This window comes from Mustela lutreola, chromosome 10 (genome assembly GCF_030435805.1).
Source record: "Mustela lutreola isolate mMusLut2 chromosome 10, mMusLut2.pri, whole genome shotgun sequence".
NCBI lineage: Eukaryota > Metazoa > Chordata > Mammalia > Carnivora > Mustelidae > Mustela > Mustela lutreola.
This window is the reverse complement of record NC_081299.1, coordinates 31254557-31276314: the sequence shown is the minus strand read 5'-3', so window position 1 is coordinate 31276314 and position 21758 is coordinate 31254557. Positions and strand designations below refer to the sequence as shown.

Below are 21758 nucleotides of genomic sequence, written 5' to 3'. Positions count from 1 at the left end.
GCTTCCCCCTCCCACAGCAGCCAGACTACCTGTGCACCAGGGAGGTGGGCTGAGCAACATGTCAAGGGTGGGAACCAGGAGGGAGCAGGGGCCATCAGTCTGTGTGCGGTTGGCCAGGCAGCGCTGACTCCTCAAATAAACAGGGAGCGTGGGCTCCCTAAGCAGGAGGCCGGCGCAATGAAAGCGAAGTAAGGAGTAGAACACGGGCAGCCTGGATTCTGAACACTTAACCAAGAGAGCCAATGAGAACCTTCCCCCGGTTCCACCTGAGCCGCTCCATGTGGATTTGGGTGACTCAGTTCTACATTCTGGGCTTGGCATAAGATTCCATTTGAACGAAGAGCCTTGCTGCTTTTTTAAAAAGTGTGAAATCCACCGACTTGCAGGCTCAGGCCCAAGCGCCTAAGCGCGGTTGCAAGGAAGGCCCTTTCCGCACCAACACCTCACTCCCCACCGCGCAGAGCCCAACCCGGTGCTGGATACTCCGTTGTCACAGCTCTATTTCCCCACAAAGTCAACCGCTTTTCCCCATCTTTGCCCATGTCGTGTCTGCCCCTCCTCCAGCCTGGCTGGGTCAGGGGGCGAGCCCACCCCTGGCTCCCTTCATTCCCCATCCTCCTCTCCAGGCCCCCCCTCCATCATCATGGCATTTCCTTCAACTGGGGAAAAGCTGCTGGAGGGAAGGTCTCCTCCCACAGACCAAGAGCGGGGTGAGGTCTTGTCCTTTTCATCTTGAATGCCCTGTGCCCAGCTGAGAATGGGTGCTGGGCTAAAGCTCCCTGAGAAGGACCACAGGCTTCCCCGCCCCCACTCCAACCCTCCCTATCCCACCACCCCATCCCCACTGCAGCTGCCCACGGCTTGGGCTGGGCCTCTCCACCCACCCTGCAGCAGGTGGGGTGTGAGTGAATCAGGACAAGCCCCAGGCCAGTGCCACAACATTCACTCACCCACTAGCTGATTCGTGGGGTAGGCACCCTCACGGGGGAGATGGGGAATCCACAAGGAGAGGTTCAAAATGTGAATTTGTGCCCCACATTGGGCACAGAGTTTACTTGGGGCGTCTGGCTGGCTCAGTCGGTGGAGGTTATGACTCTTGACCTTGGGGTCGTGAGTCTGAGCCCCATGTTGGGTGCAGAACTTACTTAAGTTTAAAAAAAAAAGTGTGAGATGATGATGGAAAAAAATTAAGCGAGGGAAAGGAGAGAAAGAACATGGGTACGGAAGTTCAGGACTATTTTATAGAGGGGGGCTGGGGAGAGCAGCATTGAGAAGGTGACTTTTCCGCAGAGATCTCAAGGAAATGAGCGAGGGAGCCGTGTGGGTATCTGAGAAAATAGGGTTCTGAGCAGAGAGCAAAACAAGGGCAAAAACCTGAGCCAGAGGGTGCCTGGTACATTCCAGAGGATCACAAAAGGAGTGTCCCCAGGAAGGGGGAGAGTGGTGGGCCGCAAGGGCAGAGAGGTAGCTGAGGTGGGAAGCAGATCGTCTCCTGGCTCCTCTGAGGATTTTGGCTTTTGCTCCAAGTGAGATGGGGAGTTCTGAGCAGGGAGTATTGCGATCTGACTTGCGTTTGCAACAGCAAGGACCGTTGAGTAGAGAGTGGTGCGGAGCGGGGATGGGGAGGGGGCCAATGGCATTTGCCATCATACGTGGCTGTATGATCCAAGAAAAAGATGCTGGTGACTTGTGCTAGGGGGACGGACGTGGCAGGTGAGCAGAAACTAACTCTACTTTCACCTAGAAAGATCTGAAAGAGTGAATCAATCCTCTCATTTTTACAGGGGAAACTGAGTCCCAGAGCAGGGCATGAACCACCTGTGATCATACCCTAGGTCAGAGGTGGAGCTGGGTCTAGCACTGAGATTTCCTGATTCCTAAAATAATATTCTTTTGATGTCTCCTCTTCCTATGGGAGGACTCAGGCACCTGCCCCTCACCCCCTCCTCAGAAACTCCCTCCTCTACGTACTGGGCTGGGGCCTTGTCCCTGTCCATCCTGCTGTGTGTGACAGGGTGGCACTGGATTCAAGGATTTCCCAGGCCTCCAGCTACTTGAGCCTGGCAGGGGTCAGGGTCACCCCTAAGGAGCCTACTGTCCTCTGAATCAGCAGAACCGTCCCAAAGGGGGGAGGGGAGGGAGGGAGGGAAGAATCCAAACCAGAGGAAAGAGCTTAGTCCCCAAGACTTGCTTGGTTGTCAGCACTCCGGGAGCAGAGAGGGCATCAAGAGCTGACAAGGTGGAACAGGAGATTCAAGGAAGGCCGGGCCCCCTGGGGAGCACAGGCCCCAAGGTTGAGCCCTGCCTAGGAGTGCTGCAGACTCAGCTATTGAGAATCCCACCCAGTGGGAGCTTTAGGGGGCATAGTGGGGCGAGGCGTTTCAATGCCTTTGCTACCAGTAAGCAAAGCAGTATGCAAATTCATGGGCCACACTTGGGGCAGTTGGTCACAGCTGCCTGAAAGCCTTGCTCCCCATGGGAACCCCAAATCCAGGTTCAGCCAGACTGAATCCTGCAAGACTGACTCCAGTGGGCCCTGACAGTTGGAAAAGGTTTGCTGGGTGACCTTGGGCCAGGAGCACAACTTCTCTGAGCCTATTCCATAGCCTATGTGAGAGGGTGGCTAGGAGGGTCTTACTTAGGCTGGAAGCCAGTGATAGAATGCAGACATTTTTTCTGTTCTGCCTGTAATGGGACAGGCTGCCCAGCCCCTAGTTCCCGCTGATTTAGAGTGCTCTAAGAGCCAGGAGCCTGCTTGGGGGCTCTCCACCCTTTGTCAGGGTTGGAGGCTGCAGAAGGTGAGGCACAGGGGCCTGGGTAGAGCTAGGAACCGAGGTCAATGGGCTCTGCCACCTCTCAGCTGTGGAGATGGGAAGCTGTCGCTGAATCCCGCTTTACTCCTGAGTGAGGGAGGGTCTCTGAGGACACTATTTTTCTCTCATCCACCTAGGACTGGTGATTTCACCTTCCCCAGTGGGAAGTGAGGTCCTAGTCTCCTGAAACTGTCAGTCCTGAGGAGCTTCTGGAGTCTGAGGAGAGGCTCTTTTACATTTCATTTGCATGGTGCTTATTTGCATGGAAAGTCAATCTCCGAAACTCCACTATAATTGAATAATAATAGCAAGGAGGGACGGGGTAGACCAAAGCAAAACTTCCAATAGCTCATTAACCACAGAAAGGGCGCTGGAGGTGACGGAAGGGGACATATTGCACTCCTGACGCCCCCTCCTGGTCTAGCGGAGGAAGACGGAACCCTGCAAGTATCAGAGCCAAAGGAATAGACCATGAATTCAGCTCTGACCCTGATCTCTGCCAGACTCAAGAATTCGGCCTTGTCTTAGGGGATTTTGAGCAAGTGAGCTGTCCCACTCCAGAACTCAGTTTCTTCGTCTGTCTAATGGGGCCAGGGATCCCTGCTGCAGCAATCTGGAGGCAGGGGTCTGGCCCAGATGAACCGCTGAGGGGTTGCAGAAAGCCTTGGGTTCACTTAGGGACACAGAGGAGGTTGCCTCCAGGCGGGACTCCTCGGGAAAGGGAGGGGCTCCTGGGAGGAGGGCTCTTGGGAGGAGGGCTCCAGGGGGGACTCCTCCCTCCGTACGGCCCTCTACCCGCTTCCCCTACAGGGGCCCCTTCCTCTGCTGCCGACGCACAGCCTTTCGGCGTTCCGGGGTCCGCAGGGCGGGCCCCGCCCCCTGGGCGCGGGGTGGGGCTTACTGGAAGGGGCGGAGCAGGCTGGGGGCGGACCCCGAGGTGGTCGGAGCTCTTGGTTGTCCCCGGGAGGGGCGGAGCTTCGCCGACACCCGGCACCCGGCGCAGGAGGGGCGGGGGCGGCGCCGCGGCTCGGGTTACCACCCTGCGGCCTCCCCCGCCCCGCCGGCTTCTTTTTCCGTTTCCAAATTAACAATTGAAAACGCGGCGGCCTGAAAGGCGAGCAGCGGGCCAAGCGGAAAGTGTGAAGGTGCCGCCGCGTCCCCGAGGACGGGGGGCGGAGAGGGAGGCGAAACACCCCGACTGCCCTGGGCTCGCCCACCCACCGAAGCGGGGTGTGGGCACTGAGCGCCCCGGGACACAGAGGTGCCAAAGCCCCTAAGTCGGGTCTTGGCCCGATCCAGCCCCTCCTACTGTTCTGGTCCAGTGTCTCAGGACCCAGTGCCCAGGCTCCGGGTGGTGCTAGCCCCCGAGGGCGCTGGTGGAGTGGAGGGGGGGGGCACCAGGGCTGGGTTACTGCTCTTGAGGCTGAGTGCCCAGGAGGGCAGGTGCCAGGCAGCACAGCACCGTCCTTAAGGGCTCCCAGAGTCAGCTAGGTCTGACTTGGCCTCAAGTAAGTCATTTCACCTTACAGAGACTCAGTTTCCTCATCTAGAAAATGGGGAGGGACGATGCAGAGCTGAAATGAAATGAGAAGATGCCTGCGGTTGGCCCACAGCGAACACAGTAGATAATGATGATGATACTGAGTCCTTGGCATCCTTTAACCTCCCTGTGCACCAGTGGGGAATACTGGAATTGACTCATCTCTTCCTCCCCTCATCTCCTCAGGGCCTCCCCCAAAGCCCCCCTTAACAGATAGAGAAATTGAGGCCAGGAAGGTCCTCATAAGGGGCTTCAAGTCATTTGTGAGTGAAAAGAACCAGGACCTGAGCTCAAACCTGACCCTCAGGCCTGGATTGGTCTTACAGAGATGAATGTTCCTTGGGGTCAGGGCCCTGGGCATTGAACACCCCCTCATCAGTGTCCAAAGACCCGGGTGCTGATCCTAAGGCAGCTGGAACAAATGAATGGGTAATAGAGAAAATCCCCTCTCCCAGGCATGCAGGAGCACGGACCAGTGGACCAGAGGGTGGATACCAGGGAAAACTATAGTTTCTGGTCCCCCCAGGCCCCGGGTAATGTCAGGGCCATGAATGCTGTGACTTTATCTATCCTGTTCAACACTATCTCTCCCACGCCTAGAACGGGGCTTGGTGCCTTGTAGGTCATCAATAAATATTTGTTGAGTGAATAAGTGAATGAATGAAGGAGCAGGTCCCCTCTTACACAGCTGTGGCCTCCCACTTGCCACCAGTGTGAGGTGGTCTTCCTTAGGGAGGTGGGTCTGGGGTGAGGTGCTCTTCTCCCCAATGTGGAGACACAGGGCCATAGCATGGGGAGAGGAGACAGAAAGCAGGAGGAGAAGAGAGAAGAAGAGTTTTCCAGAAAGCAGAGTGGAGATCAGCTGTGTCTTCCTAACCTCCCCCTTCCCACTCCTGTCTGCCCAGGGACTAACCCCTTCCCCTCTCCCTCCAGCCACTTCTTCACTGACTGCCATGATTCAAGCTCCATCCCCACCCCAACCCTAGTCCACTTACCTCTGGCTGTCCAAGAGTTCCCTCCCCATTTACAATCCTACAATGGCTCCTTACTGTGTGCCATCTAAAATCCAAGCTCTTCATGAGGTCATAAACACACAAGCATCAGCCACTCTCTACCCCTCCATACCCTGTACATTTCTACCCTGGTGATTTCTGTCTCTCTCCCCTCCTCAGGATGGACACCCTCCCTCCCCCCAAATCCCTGCTTTGCTTTGGAAAGCCATGCTCCCCCAGCCCCTTGGGATTCCTGGACCTTCTGGGTACCCCTGGACTCTGTTGCGCTGAGACTGTTCCTACCTCTGTCCCTGTCCGCCCCTCCCACCTCATTTGGATCCATGTACCAAGGGCAAGGCCAGCTGTGACTCCCCCACATCCCCCAGGATGGCCAATTAAAGGCTCAGACAGTATCTGGGAGGGAGCAAGAAGACCCAGATCACTGGGGCCTTGAGCATCATCGAGTCAGGACTTTCCCACTGTCCTGTGAAGCCGAGGGCTCTGGGTAAGGTCATCTTGGGGTGGCTGCAGAGGTGAGTAGGTACAGTAGGACCAATGCAAGCCAACCTCAAACACTAGCAGGGCTGGGGAAAGGGTCCAAATGGGGACCCACAAACTGTTAGTCTAAATATTGAAAAGCGTAACTCAAGCTAAAAATCTGTTGGATAAAATACGTTCCACCCTTCCTGACACATGCACCTTCATAACCATCTGGAAGGCCAGGTTTGGATTTAAGACCTTGGACTCTTTGGAGTTCCATGCAGGAATCTGGCAGGGAGGGGTTCAAGCCTCCGGTCCCCAGCGCACCGTGTGCCCTCTTCTCTTCCCGTACTGGGCTCATCTCGCACCAGGAGGGGTGTGGGGTACACGCCTGTGGCTGCCATCACCTGCTCTTTCAGGCTCCATCTCCATTGGCTGCAAACAGCTGTCCTTGGCTCTAGAAGAGCTCATATACCTTGGCCTTTGGAGTGATGAGCCAGGAAAGAGGCCTATACACACCCTGGAGGCAGGCACAGGGGTATGGGAGCCGGGAACTGCAGGGTTACCTGGAATGTGTTCTAGAATGAGCAGGGCTGTGTAAGGTTCTGAGCTGGTAGTATGCAGAGCCGTAGAGGCTGAGCGGGCAGAGTTCTGGGCCCCTCCTCTTCCCTTGAATCTACCCAGAGCGACGTCACTTTGATATGTTTTCTAAATCGTGCTCCTGCGTCACATTTCATCTAAGGAACAAGACCTACTGTATCAAATAGTTTGCAAAACACTAATCCAGCCCCTTGCCTCCTACTGAACACAGAAGTAGCTAAGGCTATGGGGAGCCAGTGACCACAGTCATGTAGCAGGTTAGAGCAAACCCAAGGCCCCTGCCTCCTGCCCAGGCCTTGGCCTCCATGAGCGCTTTTCTGATCTGCCAGACCCAGTGCCTGCAAAGGACAGGCTGTTGCGAGGTGAAGAGTACCCAGTCCCCAGTGGGGCTGGAGTGGGCCGGCTGCTGAAGCCCTCTGCTGGGACCACAGTCTGGACCCTCTGCTCAGGCTGCCCAGCTCAGACATGGACTGAGAGGCCGGACCAGGCCTGAGAAGGAGAGGGAGTCCTGGTATAAATAACTGTGGGGGGCCGGGATGTTTGGGCCCGTCTCCTGGGCTACGACTGTGTTTACTGCCCAGCAAGGGGGGGCAGAGCCCACACATTTGCCTCCCTGACTTGTAGCCAAATTTCTCCAGGAAGGGGTGGCCCAGGATTAGCCCCAAACACTCCAGCTCTGCACCTCCTTGAGGTCCTCCCCCTAACTTTGCCAACATGGGCCCTAACGCCCCCAACATTGTCCCCACCCTTCAGCCCCAAATGCTACACAACACGGTGACTCCATCAGCCCCAAAGTTCCCAGCAATTGCCCCCATAAGTCTCAACTCTGCTCAGATCGTGGGAGGGTGAGGAGCTTGAGTATGGCAGAGGAAGGCCCCAAGCAGAAGAGCTGGGTATGTGCCAGGGATCTGAGCTAGGGCTGCTGGGCAGGGGGGTGCAGAGACAAACCTCTCCCACGGCCCTGGCCAAGACAGAGGGGGGGCTGCAGCCCCCAGATTAGGAGAGTGCAAATGCCTCTTCCCAGCCCAGAGCCCATCCCATGCCTGTCATGTGCAGGGTGTTAGATGGCCAGACCCCAGCGTGGGCGGGGTGGGCAGGTGCCCTGTTGGTCATACCCCAGCCAGCTCCCTTCCCCAGAAAAAACCCCTCAGTGCAGGAGGGCAAGGGGGTCCCCTTCTCCGTGGGGGGCAGCAGTCGCAATCTGCTCAAGTATGGGAGCAAAAGGGTTGATATGAGCTGAGTTCCCCCTGTGGGCCAGCCCAGCCTACCTCCCCCGCCACACACACAAACACACACCCGCGTGCGCGTGCGCGCACGCACACACACACTTTCTACCCAACTGACTCATGGGTCTTGCTTGAGACACTAAGCTGATGTTCATTGAGAGCAGAGGCTCCAAATCAGGGCTCTATCAAGCGGTCTTAGACAGGTACCTGGACACCTGAGCTCTAGGCCCATGTCAGCCACTTCCCAGCTGAATGACCTTGGGCAAGTCACTTCTCCCTTCCGAGCCTCAGTGTAAAATAGCATAACGATATCTTCCTCCAGGGTTGTTGAGAACTCAGTGGGACACAGTGAGCAAACATTAATTAAGCCCCACAGTGGGCCAGCACGGCTCTAAGGGCTTTGTGGGACCATCCAGTGGGAGAGCCGGCATCCTCCCCAGGACAAGGTAGCATTTTGGATCCAGAGGCTCAGACTCAGGGATATGATGGGACCTGCCCAAGACCACTCAGAGGGGACGTGAGCCCAGGTCAGCTCTGAGGAAAGGTTTTCAGTGATTTATTGGTCTTAGGGACAACTGAAACTCTTGAGCTAAGCTGGGCTCCAATCTGGGCTCTGCCACTGACCTAAGTTTAGTCCATGCCCTGTTCTGGGCCTCAGTTTCCCCATCAGTAGCATGAGGGGAGAGGGTGAGCCCAGTGATTTCCAGTCTATTGAGTTGAGGGAGCAGGCAAGGAGGTAGGTCAGGCCCAGCCCCACATGGGCTCAGCCCCTTTCTCCAGGGCACTGCACCACTAGCCAGGCCAACCGCCGGTGCTCTCACGAGCCTATTCCAAGGCCACTGTTCTGGGGACCCCCACAGAACCTAAGCCCACATCCCCAGACCTCCTTACCCACAGCCTTGGGGACTGCACCCATCCCCTCTGCTTCCAAGGGCCCCCTCAGCGCAGCCACACACACCTTCCTCCAGGCCAGGCTTTGCATAAGCAGCTCAACTTTCCCTACAGGCAAAGTCCTAGGGCTTCAGGCCAGGTCCAGCCAGGCCTGGGCAGGGTTAGTGGGCCGCTCCAAAGGAGCCACTCCAGGGACTGCGCCACAAGGGGGAAGGCAGGGGGGAAAGAAAGCCAAGCCAATGGCATTCTCGTGGCTCCCTGCCAGTTTCCCCCTTACCAACATCCTTGTAAGATCCAGAAAGGTGTCTCTAAAATGCCAGTCTGTCCAGGGCATTCCTGTCTTCAGTTCCTTCCTGGACTTAGTCTCCTCCAAGAAGTCACACTGCTCCTCAGCCTGGCATCCCTGGCTCACATCCCAGCCTCTTCTCTGCACCCCTCCTGCCCCTTCCAGGCTCCCATGCTCCTGACTTCTTGGAGGCCTTTGCAACATGCTATGTTCAGCCTCACCTCTGGACTTTGCCCATGCTAGTCCCTCTGTCTTGAATGCTGTTCCTTGCTCCTTTCTGCCTGGTTGACTCCTCCTCCTACTCTTGTTGCAGGTCTCAACTTAAACCTCTTCCTCTGGGAAGACTTCCTCATGACGCCCAGTTTGGGGCTGGGTTTAGCCCCTCTGTGCTGGGCTCCTACAAGACTCTGCACCTGTCCAGACAGCAGCCAGCCCCTGGCCCATCTCCCTAGTGCCTGAGGGAAGGTCTGATTCACTGCTCTGTCTCCAACATCTGAAATAGTGGCTAGCCCCAAGGGACTGCCAGTGAGGGCTTCCCAAATGAGAGAGCGAGTTCCCAGTGCTAAACTGGGGTGGAGGACAGAACCATGAATCTTAAGGCCCAACTGGTCCTCATATCGGCCACAGGCCCATGAGGGCCAGTTAGGCATAATATGGTAGGCAAGGACATAGCCCTCAGAACTGGACATCAGGGCTTTGAGTCCTGACCCTTCTACCTACACCCAGGCAAGTTTCTCAACCTCTCTGTGCCTCAGCATCCTTAGCGGGGAAATGGGCATAACTGTAGTCCCCAGCTCAGGAAGGTGTTGAGAGGAAAAAGTGTAAGGAGCCACAGTGAGTTCTCAGAGCAGCAGCTGGCCCCAGGTCTACGCTCATTAGACACTTGCCATTAGCATCCCTCTTACTATTGAGAGCTCCAGCAGGAGAGGGAGACTGAGGCACAGTGGGGGGTGAGGCAGGGACCGCTGGAGGCCACACAGCAGCAAGATGGCCTTCCCAACTCAACCCACATCCCCACATAAAAAGTGTCCCCAGCCCCCCACACATGAATGTTCCCTTCCAGCACGCCCCACACTGACTACAGCCCTGAAGACCTGCTCACACCAGAGTCCTTGCACACTCAGCCTTACACGCCACCCTCCTGGGCACTCAGCACCTACTGGCTGTGCGACAAAGGCACACGCTTAACCTTCCCACGTCAGCGTCCTCTTCTGGGCAGCAGGGTAATAACAGTACTCCCTCCCGGGGCTCTGGGGAGGATTAAATGAAGTAATATATGGAAAACATCTGGCACAATCCCAGACAGAGATCACGCTATGGATGTTACTAGTGTATGACAAACTTGGTTAGCACTCGGCCCCGGGCTCCTGGGGAACCACCCTCTGGTCCGTGTGCTCTTCCGCAACGTGGACACCAACCCCTTGCTCTGCAGGGTACCCCCTCAGGTTGCAAACCAGTACAGACGGGAGTGCACTGAGGGGCCCAGGACCCCAGAAGAGAGGGAAAGAAGAACCTGGAAAGCACAAAAAGCCCTCCGTTCCTCATGGTGATTGTGGTTTGTGAAGCCCTTGGGCAGGAAGTGTTGTTCTGTGGGGAAGGAAGCTGGTGCCTCAGAGACCCTGAGCCCACTGGCTGGGGTCATCCAGCCTTTAGGAAGCAGAGGGGGGAGCTGAACCCCAGCAGCTGACTCCTGCTCCTGTGCTCCTTTAACTGATGTTTGAGCCCTGATTCCGGCTGACCCCATCACCACCGACCGCCGGGGGCCATTCTGGGCTAGAGCCCTGGGCTAGTCCTCAGCTGAGGGTGGGGGGTGTAGATAATGAGACTGAGCGCTCCTCCATTCCGCCCCCCCCCCCCCCGAATCCTTCCATCCCCACCCAGGCCCTCCAGCTCAGGAGGGAGGAGGCAGGAAGGCGCCCAAACTCAGGGATTTCACACACCGGTAAAATTTCCAAAAAACACTCGGGGACTGGTTGGCAACTTTTTATTTTGCCAAGTAAGGACATTTGAAAAAAAAAAAAAAAATTCCCAGCCCCATCATTTCATAAAAGAAAGGACATAATCTCAGACTAAAAGTCCTTTAAATGGAATAAATTTAGCTTTATGAAAAAGTCACCACGTTGTCCTTATTTCCCTCGATTTTGCCTTAGGCCACTGAGAACCGCATGCGTCTGCTGACATATCTGAGAGCCACTTGGAACTTGGGCCTGGGAGTCACACAGACATGGGTTCGAATGCTGCCTCCACCATGGACAAGCAGTGTAATCAGGTGCACGTCATTTCCTCCCTGAGCCTCACTTTCCTATCTGCAAAATGGGAACATAATAGTGTTTGCAAAATGCTAGCTCCTGGGAAGAAATCAGGCAAGCCATGGCTCCCAGGCAGGGGTGCCTCCCTCTCCTGTCAGCCCTTCTCCATAGCTTGATGATCCAGAACAGGGGAGATAGAGGAAGAGAGTTCCACCTCAAGGCCTTTGCTCTTTCTCTTGCCTCCAAGTGGAGGACACTCAGGATAAAAATCACAAGCGCTCCCGGCTCAGCGCCTGCACAACCAAGAACCTGGGGTCCTTTCTCCAGTTTCCCTCTAGTTGGCAAAGCTGTGCTCTTCCTTAAAACCGGCCTCAATGCCACCTTCATTCCCTGGCTCAGAAAACATTTACAAGTTATCAGCCACATGCCAAGCACTGTGCTCAACCCCCACCTCCCAGACCTCACCACCGGGTGCAGAAGAACGCATAGGGCTGGGTGAGCCAGGCTCTGGGGACGGCCCCCCACCCCCGCTGCCCCCGTTGAGCCTGGGGTGGAGGTGGGTGGGGAGTGATTCCAAGAAGACGGGGTGCTCCAGCTGAGAAGTGAAAGATGGATAGGTGTTCACTAGCTGATGGATGGGCAGGGGAGGGAGTTTCGGGCCAAAGGAAAAGCAGATGGATGGATGGAGTCCAGAATGCGGGGGGGGGGGGGGGGGGGGGCGCTGCTCAGCAGGGGGCCTACTTCTCTCCTCCTTGCTTGTGCTCGCTACCTCTCTGTCTCTCCCTCTCTCTCTCTAATAAATAAATAAAATCTTTAAAAAAAAAAAAAGATGCCTGAGGGAGGGAGTTCCTGACTCGGGTAGTGAGTGGTAGGAGAGTCACTGTAGGGGGCACTGGGGAAGCGAGAGGCTGAGTTTGAGGTGCCCACGGGATAAGGGGGCAAGGTGTTCCCGGGAAGCTCAGGGATGAAATTGCAAGGGGCAGGCTGTCATCCCAGAGGGGACCCCCAGTGTCACAGGAGTGTTTGAGGCCGCGCACACACACACTAGAACTCTGTATAGTGAGGAGGACACACAACAGAGCCACAAGGAACTCCAACATTCATTGGGCAGAAAGAGAGAGAAGAGCCAGACAGGCCAACTGAGGGGAGTCAAGTGAGGACCCAACGGGCTTAGACCTTCAGGGGCAGCATCCCGGGGACCCTGTCCCAGGTTTGAATCCCACCTCTACAGCTTGCTGATTATGCGGACTTGGGGCCTTCATTCCCCTCTGTAAAACAAGGCTGGCGTATTTTTCACAGCAAGGACAATAAAGGGCAGCAGGGAGAGGTCCTGGGGTGGCCTTCAGCGCACCCCCAGGCTGCATCTCCCTCCCCCTGCTGGGCCCTGGGTCATACTTTCTCCCTTTTCTGTCTCCCCCACCAGACTGCCTGCAATCCCCAGAAGCTGGAAAATCAGACGAGTGAGTGAACCCAGGGATGCAATGCTGAGGGAAGCATTGCTCAGTCCTGGGCAACTCCAGCACAACCCCCATCTCCTGAGGGGACCTGTGGGTACTGTGTCCTTGGGCCACCTGGTCCTTTCTCCTGGCCTCAGTTTCCCCATGTGTGCAAAGAAGCCACAACTCTGCTTGAGCTCTGAGGTCTCTTTCTGGCTCTGATGTTTGGCAGCAGGATGAAATGAGAAAAGGTGAGGGCAGAAAGGCCTATTTCTACCCCAGCAGAGGAAGTCCCACAGCGGTCTGGGTCCCCATTATGCCCAGGGACTGGTCCCTCCGGAAGAGGGTGGCAGCCGGGCCAAGGAGAGCAGGAGCAGAGACGCCCGAGATTGTGCTGACAAAGCTGTTCCTTCTCCCCTCCTCTGCTCCCTGCCCCCTCCCCTCCCAGGGGACAGCCAGGCCCAGCAAAAAATAAACCCAAAGACGGTGACCTGGGGAGGCCTGAGGCTCCCGGGGAGGAGTGGCAGGGAAAGAGCGGCATAGAGGCAGCCTATGACCACCCCCCAAAGCCAAAGGGTACCTGACCCCTCTCCCTCCCTCCCCCACCCACCAGAGCTCGGCTCCCAGGGAGCAGCTTCTGTCTCCTCACCCAGTGAAGGAGGGGTGCCCCTTGCTTGGCAGGATAATGAGCAGAGTTAATCTTGTCCTGCACAGCTAGACGTGGGTCCGCAAGTTTGGGGAAGGGTACCACAGGGAATGTCACTCTACCTCCTGGTTAGTGGGCAGTCCTTCCTGCTGTCTGACCTCCATCCTTCATGCTTCAGTGGGAATCACACTCCATTTATCTCCAGCAAGCTTTCCCCCTTTCCCACCAGTCTGGCCTACATGTCCGAGGAGTCTCAGGAGAAAGTGCCGCCCCTCCTCAAGAGATTGAGGAGGGCCGCCAGGCCAGAGACCCCACTCCACTCACTGTTCCCCCGTCTCCAAGAAGGAAGGAAGAGGGAGGGAATTGCTGAGCTCCCTGCTCCCTGCCTCCCTCCCTCAGGCGCTGCCCACGGATTCCCAGCCCAATTAGTCTGCTGCCTGGGGCTGCCCCTCCTATTCCTTCCTCACCTCCCCCATCCCCAGGTGCCAAGCCCCCAGGGCACACAGATCCTGCCCTAGGGACAGAGTTGCCCAGAAAGCCTGAAGTCCTAGGGGCACATTATGGGGGCCCCCCATGTCTGACTAGCACCCTCTCCCTAGCCCATCAGAGCCCCCTCTGGGGGCAGGCAGCCTCCCAAGTGCCCTTCTAAGTGCTCCCAGTCCTTGGAAGGGCCCAGGAAAAAGGTGCTAGAGACCCTTGAGGCCCCCCATTCCTGCAAAACTTAAGGTCTGTACAGCAGCTCCTCCTGGTTCCCCTGAGTCGCTCTGGCGCAGCAGCTGTGAACGGACCACGGTCCTGTTTAGCCCCATCTTACAGCGGTGGGGGAGGCGGGGAGTTGGGCTCGTGGACTGGGGTGGACGCAGGGTGCGTACTTTCCCAGCAAGTATTAAGATCTCTAATTCTCCTTCGGGATTCCCTGTCCCCATTCCCCAGGATGATACGTTCAGGAGAGAGGGGGGTATTGCTCCCCTCTCCCAGGGGTCCCCTGCTGTCCCCCTGAGCACCATGGCTCTACTTCCATCTCCCTGGGGTCAGGCTGGCTGCAGGTGTGACCATGAGGCCTACACAGTGGAGTCCCAGGCAGGGCACAGGCCTGGTCTGTCGCCCTGAGCCCCCTAGGCCTGGTACAGAGCTATCTAGGGACCCAGGTCGGAGTCCTGGTGCCACCACTCACTAGCTGCGCCGCCTCGCACAAGTGGGTGGCGTCCCCTCTCCAGCCCCATCTCCCCCACCCCATGTGAACCGAGGATCACGATCAGGATCACGAAGGGCCTGCCTTCCCTCATGCCTGTGGGGGTTAGAGGCGGGACTGCAAGGCCCGAGCCCACAGAGAGCACCCCCACCCCCCAGCCCACAGAACAACTGGGTGTCCGGCCCGTACCTGCCACCGCCTGCGCCCAGCATGATGCCCACACTTTAACCCACTCGGCCCCGACTCTCCTGGCTTTTAGATGACAAAATCGAAGCTCAGAGAGGTCAGGTAACTTGCCCAAGGACACATAACTGCTTTGGGTGGAACAAGAAGTGAACCCAAATCTGTCGGACTCAGAGCTCGTGCTCTTGACCCACTCAGGGGGCAGCCTCTGGAGAGAAGCCAGGGCCCCGCTCTTTCCCCGCCCCAGCCCCACAACTCCCACACTTGGGGTACTAGAGAGGGGCCCCCTGAATTCCCTGCTGGGGGTCAGCCTTGCACAATAACCCCCATGGGTGTGGTGCTGGGGAGGAAGGGCGATGAGCTGCTCCGAGTCCGGGGAAGCTCCCTGCGTGGCCCCCTTGGGGGATGGGGCTGGCGGGGGCAGGGCCTTGGCCGCTCTGCAGAGCTTTCCTTTCTCCTGCTCCCCGGGAGATTTCAGCTCCCTTGACTGGCTCAGAGAACCTTAAATTAATCACCCACTCAAAGTGCTGCCATCAGCCCAAGAATAATCACCTCTCGGAGCACTCCTGGCTCCAACACTGGGAGAACAGAGGTTTCTGCAGCAGTAGGGACTAAAGTCAGACTATCAGCAGGGCTTCCTCAATGGAAGGAATGAACATACTATGGAGTCGTATGAGAAGTCTAACTTGGGCAGGAGGGCATCAAGGGGCCTAAGGAGCAGGGAGAGGAACAGAAGAAGGGATAGAAAGCTGCCAGGATGGTCTCTCCATTCGCCCCCTCCTCATAAGGACCAAACAAAAGAATGAGAACTGAAAAACAGCAGCACCAAAAATCTGGGTCACACTCCAAGACTTTCCCCATCATAAGGCCAAGTTCTTGGGGGCGTTAGCCTTCACCATCAGCTGGGGCGAGGAACAGATCTAAAGTCCTGCTCTGGAAGGCAGAGGCCTGGGTTCCTGGCACAGCTGTACTACGGATCTGCCGGATGTGACACTCCTTTCCGTGCCTCAGTGGACTCAGCAGCACGCTGCGGGCCTGGGCATAACGGTTCCAGGGGCGGCCTTCAGGGAAAGTAAAGGCCAGCCGAACTCTAGGAGGCCAGCTAACCTGCTCCCACGTGGCCTGGGGCTGCCCTCCCAGGTGGACGCACAGGTAAACCGAGGCCTGTAAGGGCAGGTGGAGGCAAGAAACTCAGGGAAGGGGGTCGGCTGTCTTCTGTGCTAGGGGTCTGGGCTGGGGCAGCAGGCCTGGGAGCGTCTCTGTGAAGTCAGTGAAGAGGTAGGGACAGCTCTGTGTTAGATTTCAAAGCCGTAGTGAGTGTGTGCACGAGACAGACAGTCGAGTGTGCAGCGGGTGTGTGTGTGCGCGCGCAAAGCCAAGTATAGCACGAGTATGAAGCCTTGGCGCGAGGCTGGGCAATTGCTGTCCAATCTCACAAACTTTTCTCCCTGCTCACCCCCTGCTGTCTGGGAGCTGGGTGCTGGGTGCTGTGTGCTGAGGGCTGGGTGCTACGTGCTGGGGCAGAGAAACAAATGGCACAGGAGCGGCCCTCCTGCGGGGTCTGGGGCCGGGGCCCTGGCTGAAGCCAAGATGCAGGAGAAGGAGGTCTGAGTCAGCCGTCGCTCTCAGGAGGCTCCGCAGAGACCTCTCCTGAGCCTCATCTCCCCACCTGTCAAATGCGGAGGATAGCAGCACCTGCCTGGTGGAGGTGGTTTACGGACGGCCCGGTGATCACTGCAGCTCAACGAGTGATGAGAAATTTCCGTTCCAACTGCTGGAGCCACCGGCGCCGCCCCCCCAAACCCCACCAGGCAACTGCAGGGAGCAAGGGGCACGGCCTGGATAGGGAGTCAGGAGTCTTGGGGTCTGGTTCCGCATCTGCTTCTGATTCACTGTGTGACGTGGGTCCTCAGAGCCTTAGTTTTCTTATAAGAAAAATGGGCTATCAAAATGTGGACCCACTCCTTGGGGGCGCCCAAGGGCTCTAGGCCCCCTTTGCTGGGCTCATTACCAACCCAGGCAGTGATCGTTCTCAGATGGGCAGGGTGGGAGCTTGGAAGACTCCGGGGTTAGGAGTCTGAGGGCCCCAGGAGCTGCCGCCACCTCCTCCCCTCCCCATTCCCACAGCTTCTGACCCCAGGGACAAGGCTGAGGAGGATGTTTACAGAGTGTAAACCTTCACATAGAGAAAGCACTGGGCAGCTGGGGGCTGGGAGCAGCCAGAGTCTCACAGTGGTGTGGGGAAAGTGGGGGGTAATGACCGTGCCCTGTATCAGCCCCCTCCAACCCTCTAATTTCAAGAGTGAGGCTGGGGGGCGGGGCGGGGGGTAGCTCTGAAAGGGTGCAGAGAGGAGGTGCCCCCCCCCCACCCCCGCCGCCAACCGCCCACCAAAGGCTCAAAAAGCAGGACGGGTAGCGATTGTGGTGTTTCTCCAAATCCAGAGCGCAGAGCCTGTGAAGGGTTGAGGCCTTAATCAAAGACTGGGACACTGAGGAGGGGCTGGGGTTTAGGGACAGGACCAGGGGCCTACAGAGAGGTGAGAGAGATGGGAGAGGGAGCCCGCAACCCCTCATCCTGGACCTCAATAAGGAGAAGACAGGAGTCCGCGGTTCCCACATCCCAGAGACCACAGCTGCACGGGCAGAAGGGCCGGAATCCGAGCTCGTCCTGGGAACAGTCTTCAGTGCCAAAAAATATGCGGGCTGCATGGGGTCCTCCCTGGCAGGTGTGAGGCTGGCGTCCCCCTGGGGTGAACGGACCCAGCTCACCCCAGCGCCCTCCTCCCTGAGCCCTTCTTTTCCAGGCTTTTCTGCCAGGCCCCTCCTGCTAGGGCCTGAGTCTCCAGGAAGGGGGGGCTAGCTAACTGGGCACACTGAGACCCCTGCACTTGAGCCGCCTCTGGGCGCCCGTTGTGGAGGTGGGAAAGGATCTGGCCAAGAGTGCAGCGGGAGGGCTAGGAGTCCAATAGCAGGAAGCACTTCCTGGCAAGAACAGCCAAGATCCCAGAGTGAGTGACTGAGAAACCCCACATCTGGAGCACCTCAGGAGCAACAGAAGCCTCCGGTCTGGCCCCCTCCGCCAGCCCCAGGAATAACCCCCATCTTTCACACTCAGGCTCTTGCTGCACACCAGGCTCTTTCCCACCTATTACCTCATCTGAGAGCGAGGCCCACAAGGTTGGGGTTTCTACCCACTCTGACGGCCGAGACATCTAAAAGCTCAGAGAGGCCCAGTGATCCATCCAAGATCACACAGCCTCCAAGAGGTGGGGCTCCCAACCCCTCGCTCCATTTGATCTCTAAGACAGAAGACTAGTTCCCTGAGATTCCCTAGTCCTGTGGACCTTCTCACACCGCGTTTCCTCCCCTAGAGCTCCTGAGATGCCTCGTCCCTGGGCTCCCGGGCACAAGTGGTCAGAACAAGCATGCCCCTGGCCAGGGCATTCCTGGCATCCGGAAAGGGCAGGATGTGGGGCAAAGGTGCCAGCAGATTTAGCTCCTGGAGAGGAAGGAGAGGCCCTTCCAGAAGAGGCGAAGACAGCGGCTGGCCGGAGGTCATGAGGCAGGTCCTTCACCTCTGGTGACCCCTGGGGGGCTGAGAGACCAGGCCTCAGGACGAAAGACCCCCACCTCAGAGGCCTACTGGTTTCCCCGGGCCCAGCCTTGCCTTGGAAGGGTCATCTCCCAAGAGGAGCCCACGAAGGCACAGCCCCTCTCCGTGGAGTGTCTCAGCCTCCTTGGGTGCCCCAGGCCGATGTGGGCAACTCGACCCCCTTTCCTTAGCAGTCCTCTGCTGCTCCCACCTGACTCTGTACAACTCCTTTGTACTGTCATCACTCCCACAATCCTCTCTGCAGCGAAAGACATTCATCCCAGATGCTCCCAATGGGCACTGGGGGTTGGGCTACCCTTAACAGTTGACTCTGACCCTAAGTCTGACCTCGTGTCCTGACAAACCTCTGCCCCTGGCCTAGCCCAGCTGGAGTCTGCCTGAGTCAAGGCTGCCACCCCCAGGAGCACACTGGCTGAGAGAGTCCTCCTCTGCCCTCCCTACGGCCTGGGGGCTCCCCTTCACCTCTGAAATCCTGCGTACCCAGTTAGGATGGGGCAGACGCAAGCAGGAAGACAGACCAACAGACAGGTAGAAAACCGAGACAGATGGACAGGCACATGGACAACTGGACAGACGGGCATACAGAGGGATGCCTGTCCCACAGAGGGATGGAAACAGACAGGCAGAAGGACCGCTGGACAGTGAGGTGGGGGGGAGATGAACAGACAGGCTAACTTGCACACAGGTGGAAATTCCAGCAGAAAGACAGCCAGACAAGGCAGAAAAACTGCCTGACAGTCAGGTGGACAGGCAAGGGGGCCACCGAGGAGACCCCATAGACTAAAGGGCCTGCTCTGAAGGCAGCAAGAAGGGATTAATATCCGTACATTTTCCAGGGACCGGAGGTCTTTCTCGGGCACCTCCAGGCGTCCCAGCGCCAGGCCCAACCCTTCAACTGATATCCGCGGGGCCTCTCATGTTCCCGGCTGGGCCAGGCCGTCCCCCAAGACTGAGCTCTAGGCTGCCAAAATTCACTCTTTACATCCAAGAGGGGTCAGTGTTTTTGAAAGTTGTAGGAGCCTGGCAAGGGGGAGGAGGGGGCCTGCCAGCGTCAGTGTTTCCAAACCTACTGCTCTCCTCTTTCTTTTTCCCCAGGGTGCCCAGAGCCAGGCCTGGTGCAGCAGCCAGTGAGTGGGGCGGGCTAGCGGGCCCAGGCACCGGAGTAGCCAGGGCAGCCCGGGTGCTGCTGCTGCTGCTGCCACCGGCGGGTGCAAGGTGGAGGAGAGGCTGGGTGAAGACCGTCACACAGAACACACGAGTGTCAGGGCTCAAGTGGCTCACAGGGACCCCCAAACCCCTACAATGGGGGGCCAACCGGGACTGGGGTGGAGGCCATCCATCCCTGTACAGGGCCATCTCCAAGGGGAGCCCAGGTGGGAGCCCACTGTGGCAACAAAGTTGGGGAGATAGTAACAGAAATTGTGCGGGGGCCACTGGGTCCCCTTTGTGTCTGGGCACAAGGAGGCAGAGGCAGGGAAGAGGAAAGAGGACCCCACCGTAGTGGCTCCGGAATGCAGAGAGGATGGGGGACAAGACACTGGATGTGGGGAGAACCTGGGATTGGGACGGAGGAGCAGGGCTTGGAGATCAGAATGAAAATAGCTGAGGTAGGGAGGTCAGAAGCGAGGTCAAGCAGGGGTCAGGACCTGGGGATTAGGGTTAAGGTCAGGCTGGGGGAGGATCAGAAATCGGGCTCAGGCCTGGGGGTGAGCGAGAGGAGGGTCGGCCGTGGGAATGGGGGGCAGGGGGCGGAGCCAGGGCGGCTCGCGCCGGCCCCGGGGAGCCCAGGCTCCGGCAGGGGCTGGGCCAGGCGGGAGCGCGGGGGCGCGGCAAGGGGCGCGGGGTCGCAAACTCACATGAATACGTGGTAGACGAAGGCCCAGCCTCGGGGTCGCTCCAACACGTTGTAGACCCAGTTCTGCAGTCGGCGGTAGCGCTTGTGCGCGGCCGAGGAGCGCTGGCCGCAGGCGGAGCCCGAGCCCGAGCCCGGCCCAGGGAGGGGCGCGCCCGGCGGTAGGGGGCTGCCCAGGAGGCCGAGGCGGCGCGGGGAGCCGCCCCCGCCCGCCTCGCCCCGCTCGCTCTGCACCGCCGTGAGCGCCACCAGCTCGGCGCGGGGGGCGTCCCCGGGCGGGGGGGCCAGGCCGAGGCGGCGCGGGGGGGCCTCGGCCATGGGCGGCGCCGGGCGTGGGGTTGGGGGTGCGCCGGGGCCCGGCTGCGGTCCGGGGCGGGCGGGCGCGCGCGGGGTGCTCAGCGGCGCATGGCTCGGACCCGGGCCCGGCGGAGGCGGCCCGGGGCGGGCGCGGGCGGCGGGGGGCTAGGGGCCGGGCCGGGGCGGCGCGGGGGCCGGGGGCGGGCGCGCGGAGCCTGGGGGCCGCCGGAGCCCGCACTGACCGCCCGCTTCCCCGGCGACTGGGGCGGCTCTTTCCGACTCCAACTCTCTTATTACGCGCTCCATGCCGCTCGCCTTTCCACCTGCCTCAGGCGCGCCGCTCACATGTCATCCTCCCCCGCCCCGCCCCTCCCCCGCCGCCCCCGCCCGCCCCGCGGCCGCCTTCCCAAATCGGGAGGGAGCTAGCGGGCGGGCGCGGCGAGGCGGAGGGGGGCGCGCGGAGCAGCCGGCGGGGCTGGGCGCACCGGCCAGGCGGGCCGACGAGTCGGTGCCGGGACCTGACCGCGTGGCGGCGGCCGCCGGGGGCTGGCCGCGTGCTAGTGGCGTGCACTGCTGCGAGGGGCTGCCGGGACCCGGAGGCCCGGCTGGGCTGGGACGCCTCGCCGGGGTGTGTGTGTGGGGGGGTGCCCCGGAAAGTGGGGGCATGGGGTGGGCAGCTGTGGCCGCGACCGTGTATGGGACTCGGCGTCCCGTGGAGTTCAGGTGTGAGTGGCTCCAGAAGTGCGTGCTCCGTGTGTGCCGCGCGGGTGGCTGTGGGTGCGCGCGGTGACGGGGTAGAGTCCATGTAGGTGCGTGGCGTGGGCATTGTGTGTATAGGTGTGAAGATGAGTGTACGCGGTGCAGGTCCCGCTAGGTGGTGGAGGTGGAAGCGAGGAGGTGTGCCCCTCGCCATCGGGGCGGGCCCTTACTGCGCCGGGAGGCGTGTGTAAAGTGTGCCGGGGCCGCGTGTGGCTTGGTGAGCAGCGCCCACGGGAAAGGCCTGTTGTCCAGGCACTGCCGAGCTGTGTCACAGCGTGTTGCACAGCGGACCCCGGGTGTGTCCGCTCTTCCTCCCACCCACCCCCACGTCTGAGCTTGCTTTCTTCGGGTTGGGGGACGAGCCCCCAGCCCCCGCCCCGCCCCAAAGAAGAGTCTCCTCCGAATGAGGGTCTGCGCCCCGCCAAGCCAGTCTGAACCGCTCCCTTGCCTCCAGGGTCAGGGTCAGGGCACGTGGGTGTTGGGAGGTGAGCTCCGAACCAGCGCCGCGGGCTGGACGACTTCGTCCCTAGAGGCCTGCAGAATCCCACCCCCAAACGGGAGACTCTTTCCCACGCACTGCCTCTCCAGCTGGAAAGTTCTTGGTGCCTGACCTCCTCTCTCTAGCGGTAGGGGGCAGCCCTTTCGTTCCCTTTAAGCCCTCTCGGCCCTGCGAGGAGTGGTCATTTGGGTTTCCCGATCCTCC

General features: G+C 59.1%; 1 protein-coding gene across 3 annotated transcripts in view; it reads right to left on the bottom strand.

Moving 5' to 3' along the window:
* Positions 1 to 20647, bottom strand: part of KCNQ4 (potassium voltage-gated channel subfamily Q member 4) — a 52906-nt gene extending 32259 nt beyond the window's left edge. For 2 of the 3 annotated variants that reach the window (XM_059136034.1, XM_059136036.1), the window contains exon 1: positions 20004 to 20646. In XM_059136034.1, coding sequence (XP_058992017.1) covers positions 20004 to 20317 — 314 coding nt within the window. In that variant the 5' untranslated portion in view covers positions 20318 to 20646. Of the gene's footprint in view, positions 1 to 20003 lie in introns of all 3 variants that reach the window. The other variant, XM_059136035.1, reaches the window with a different exon arrangement.
* Positions 20648 to 21758: the final 1111 nt, after the last annotated feature.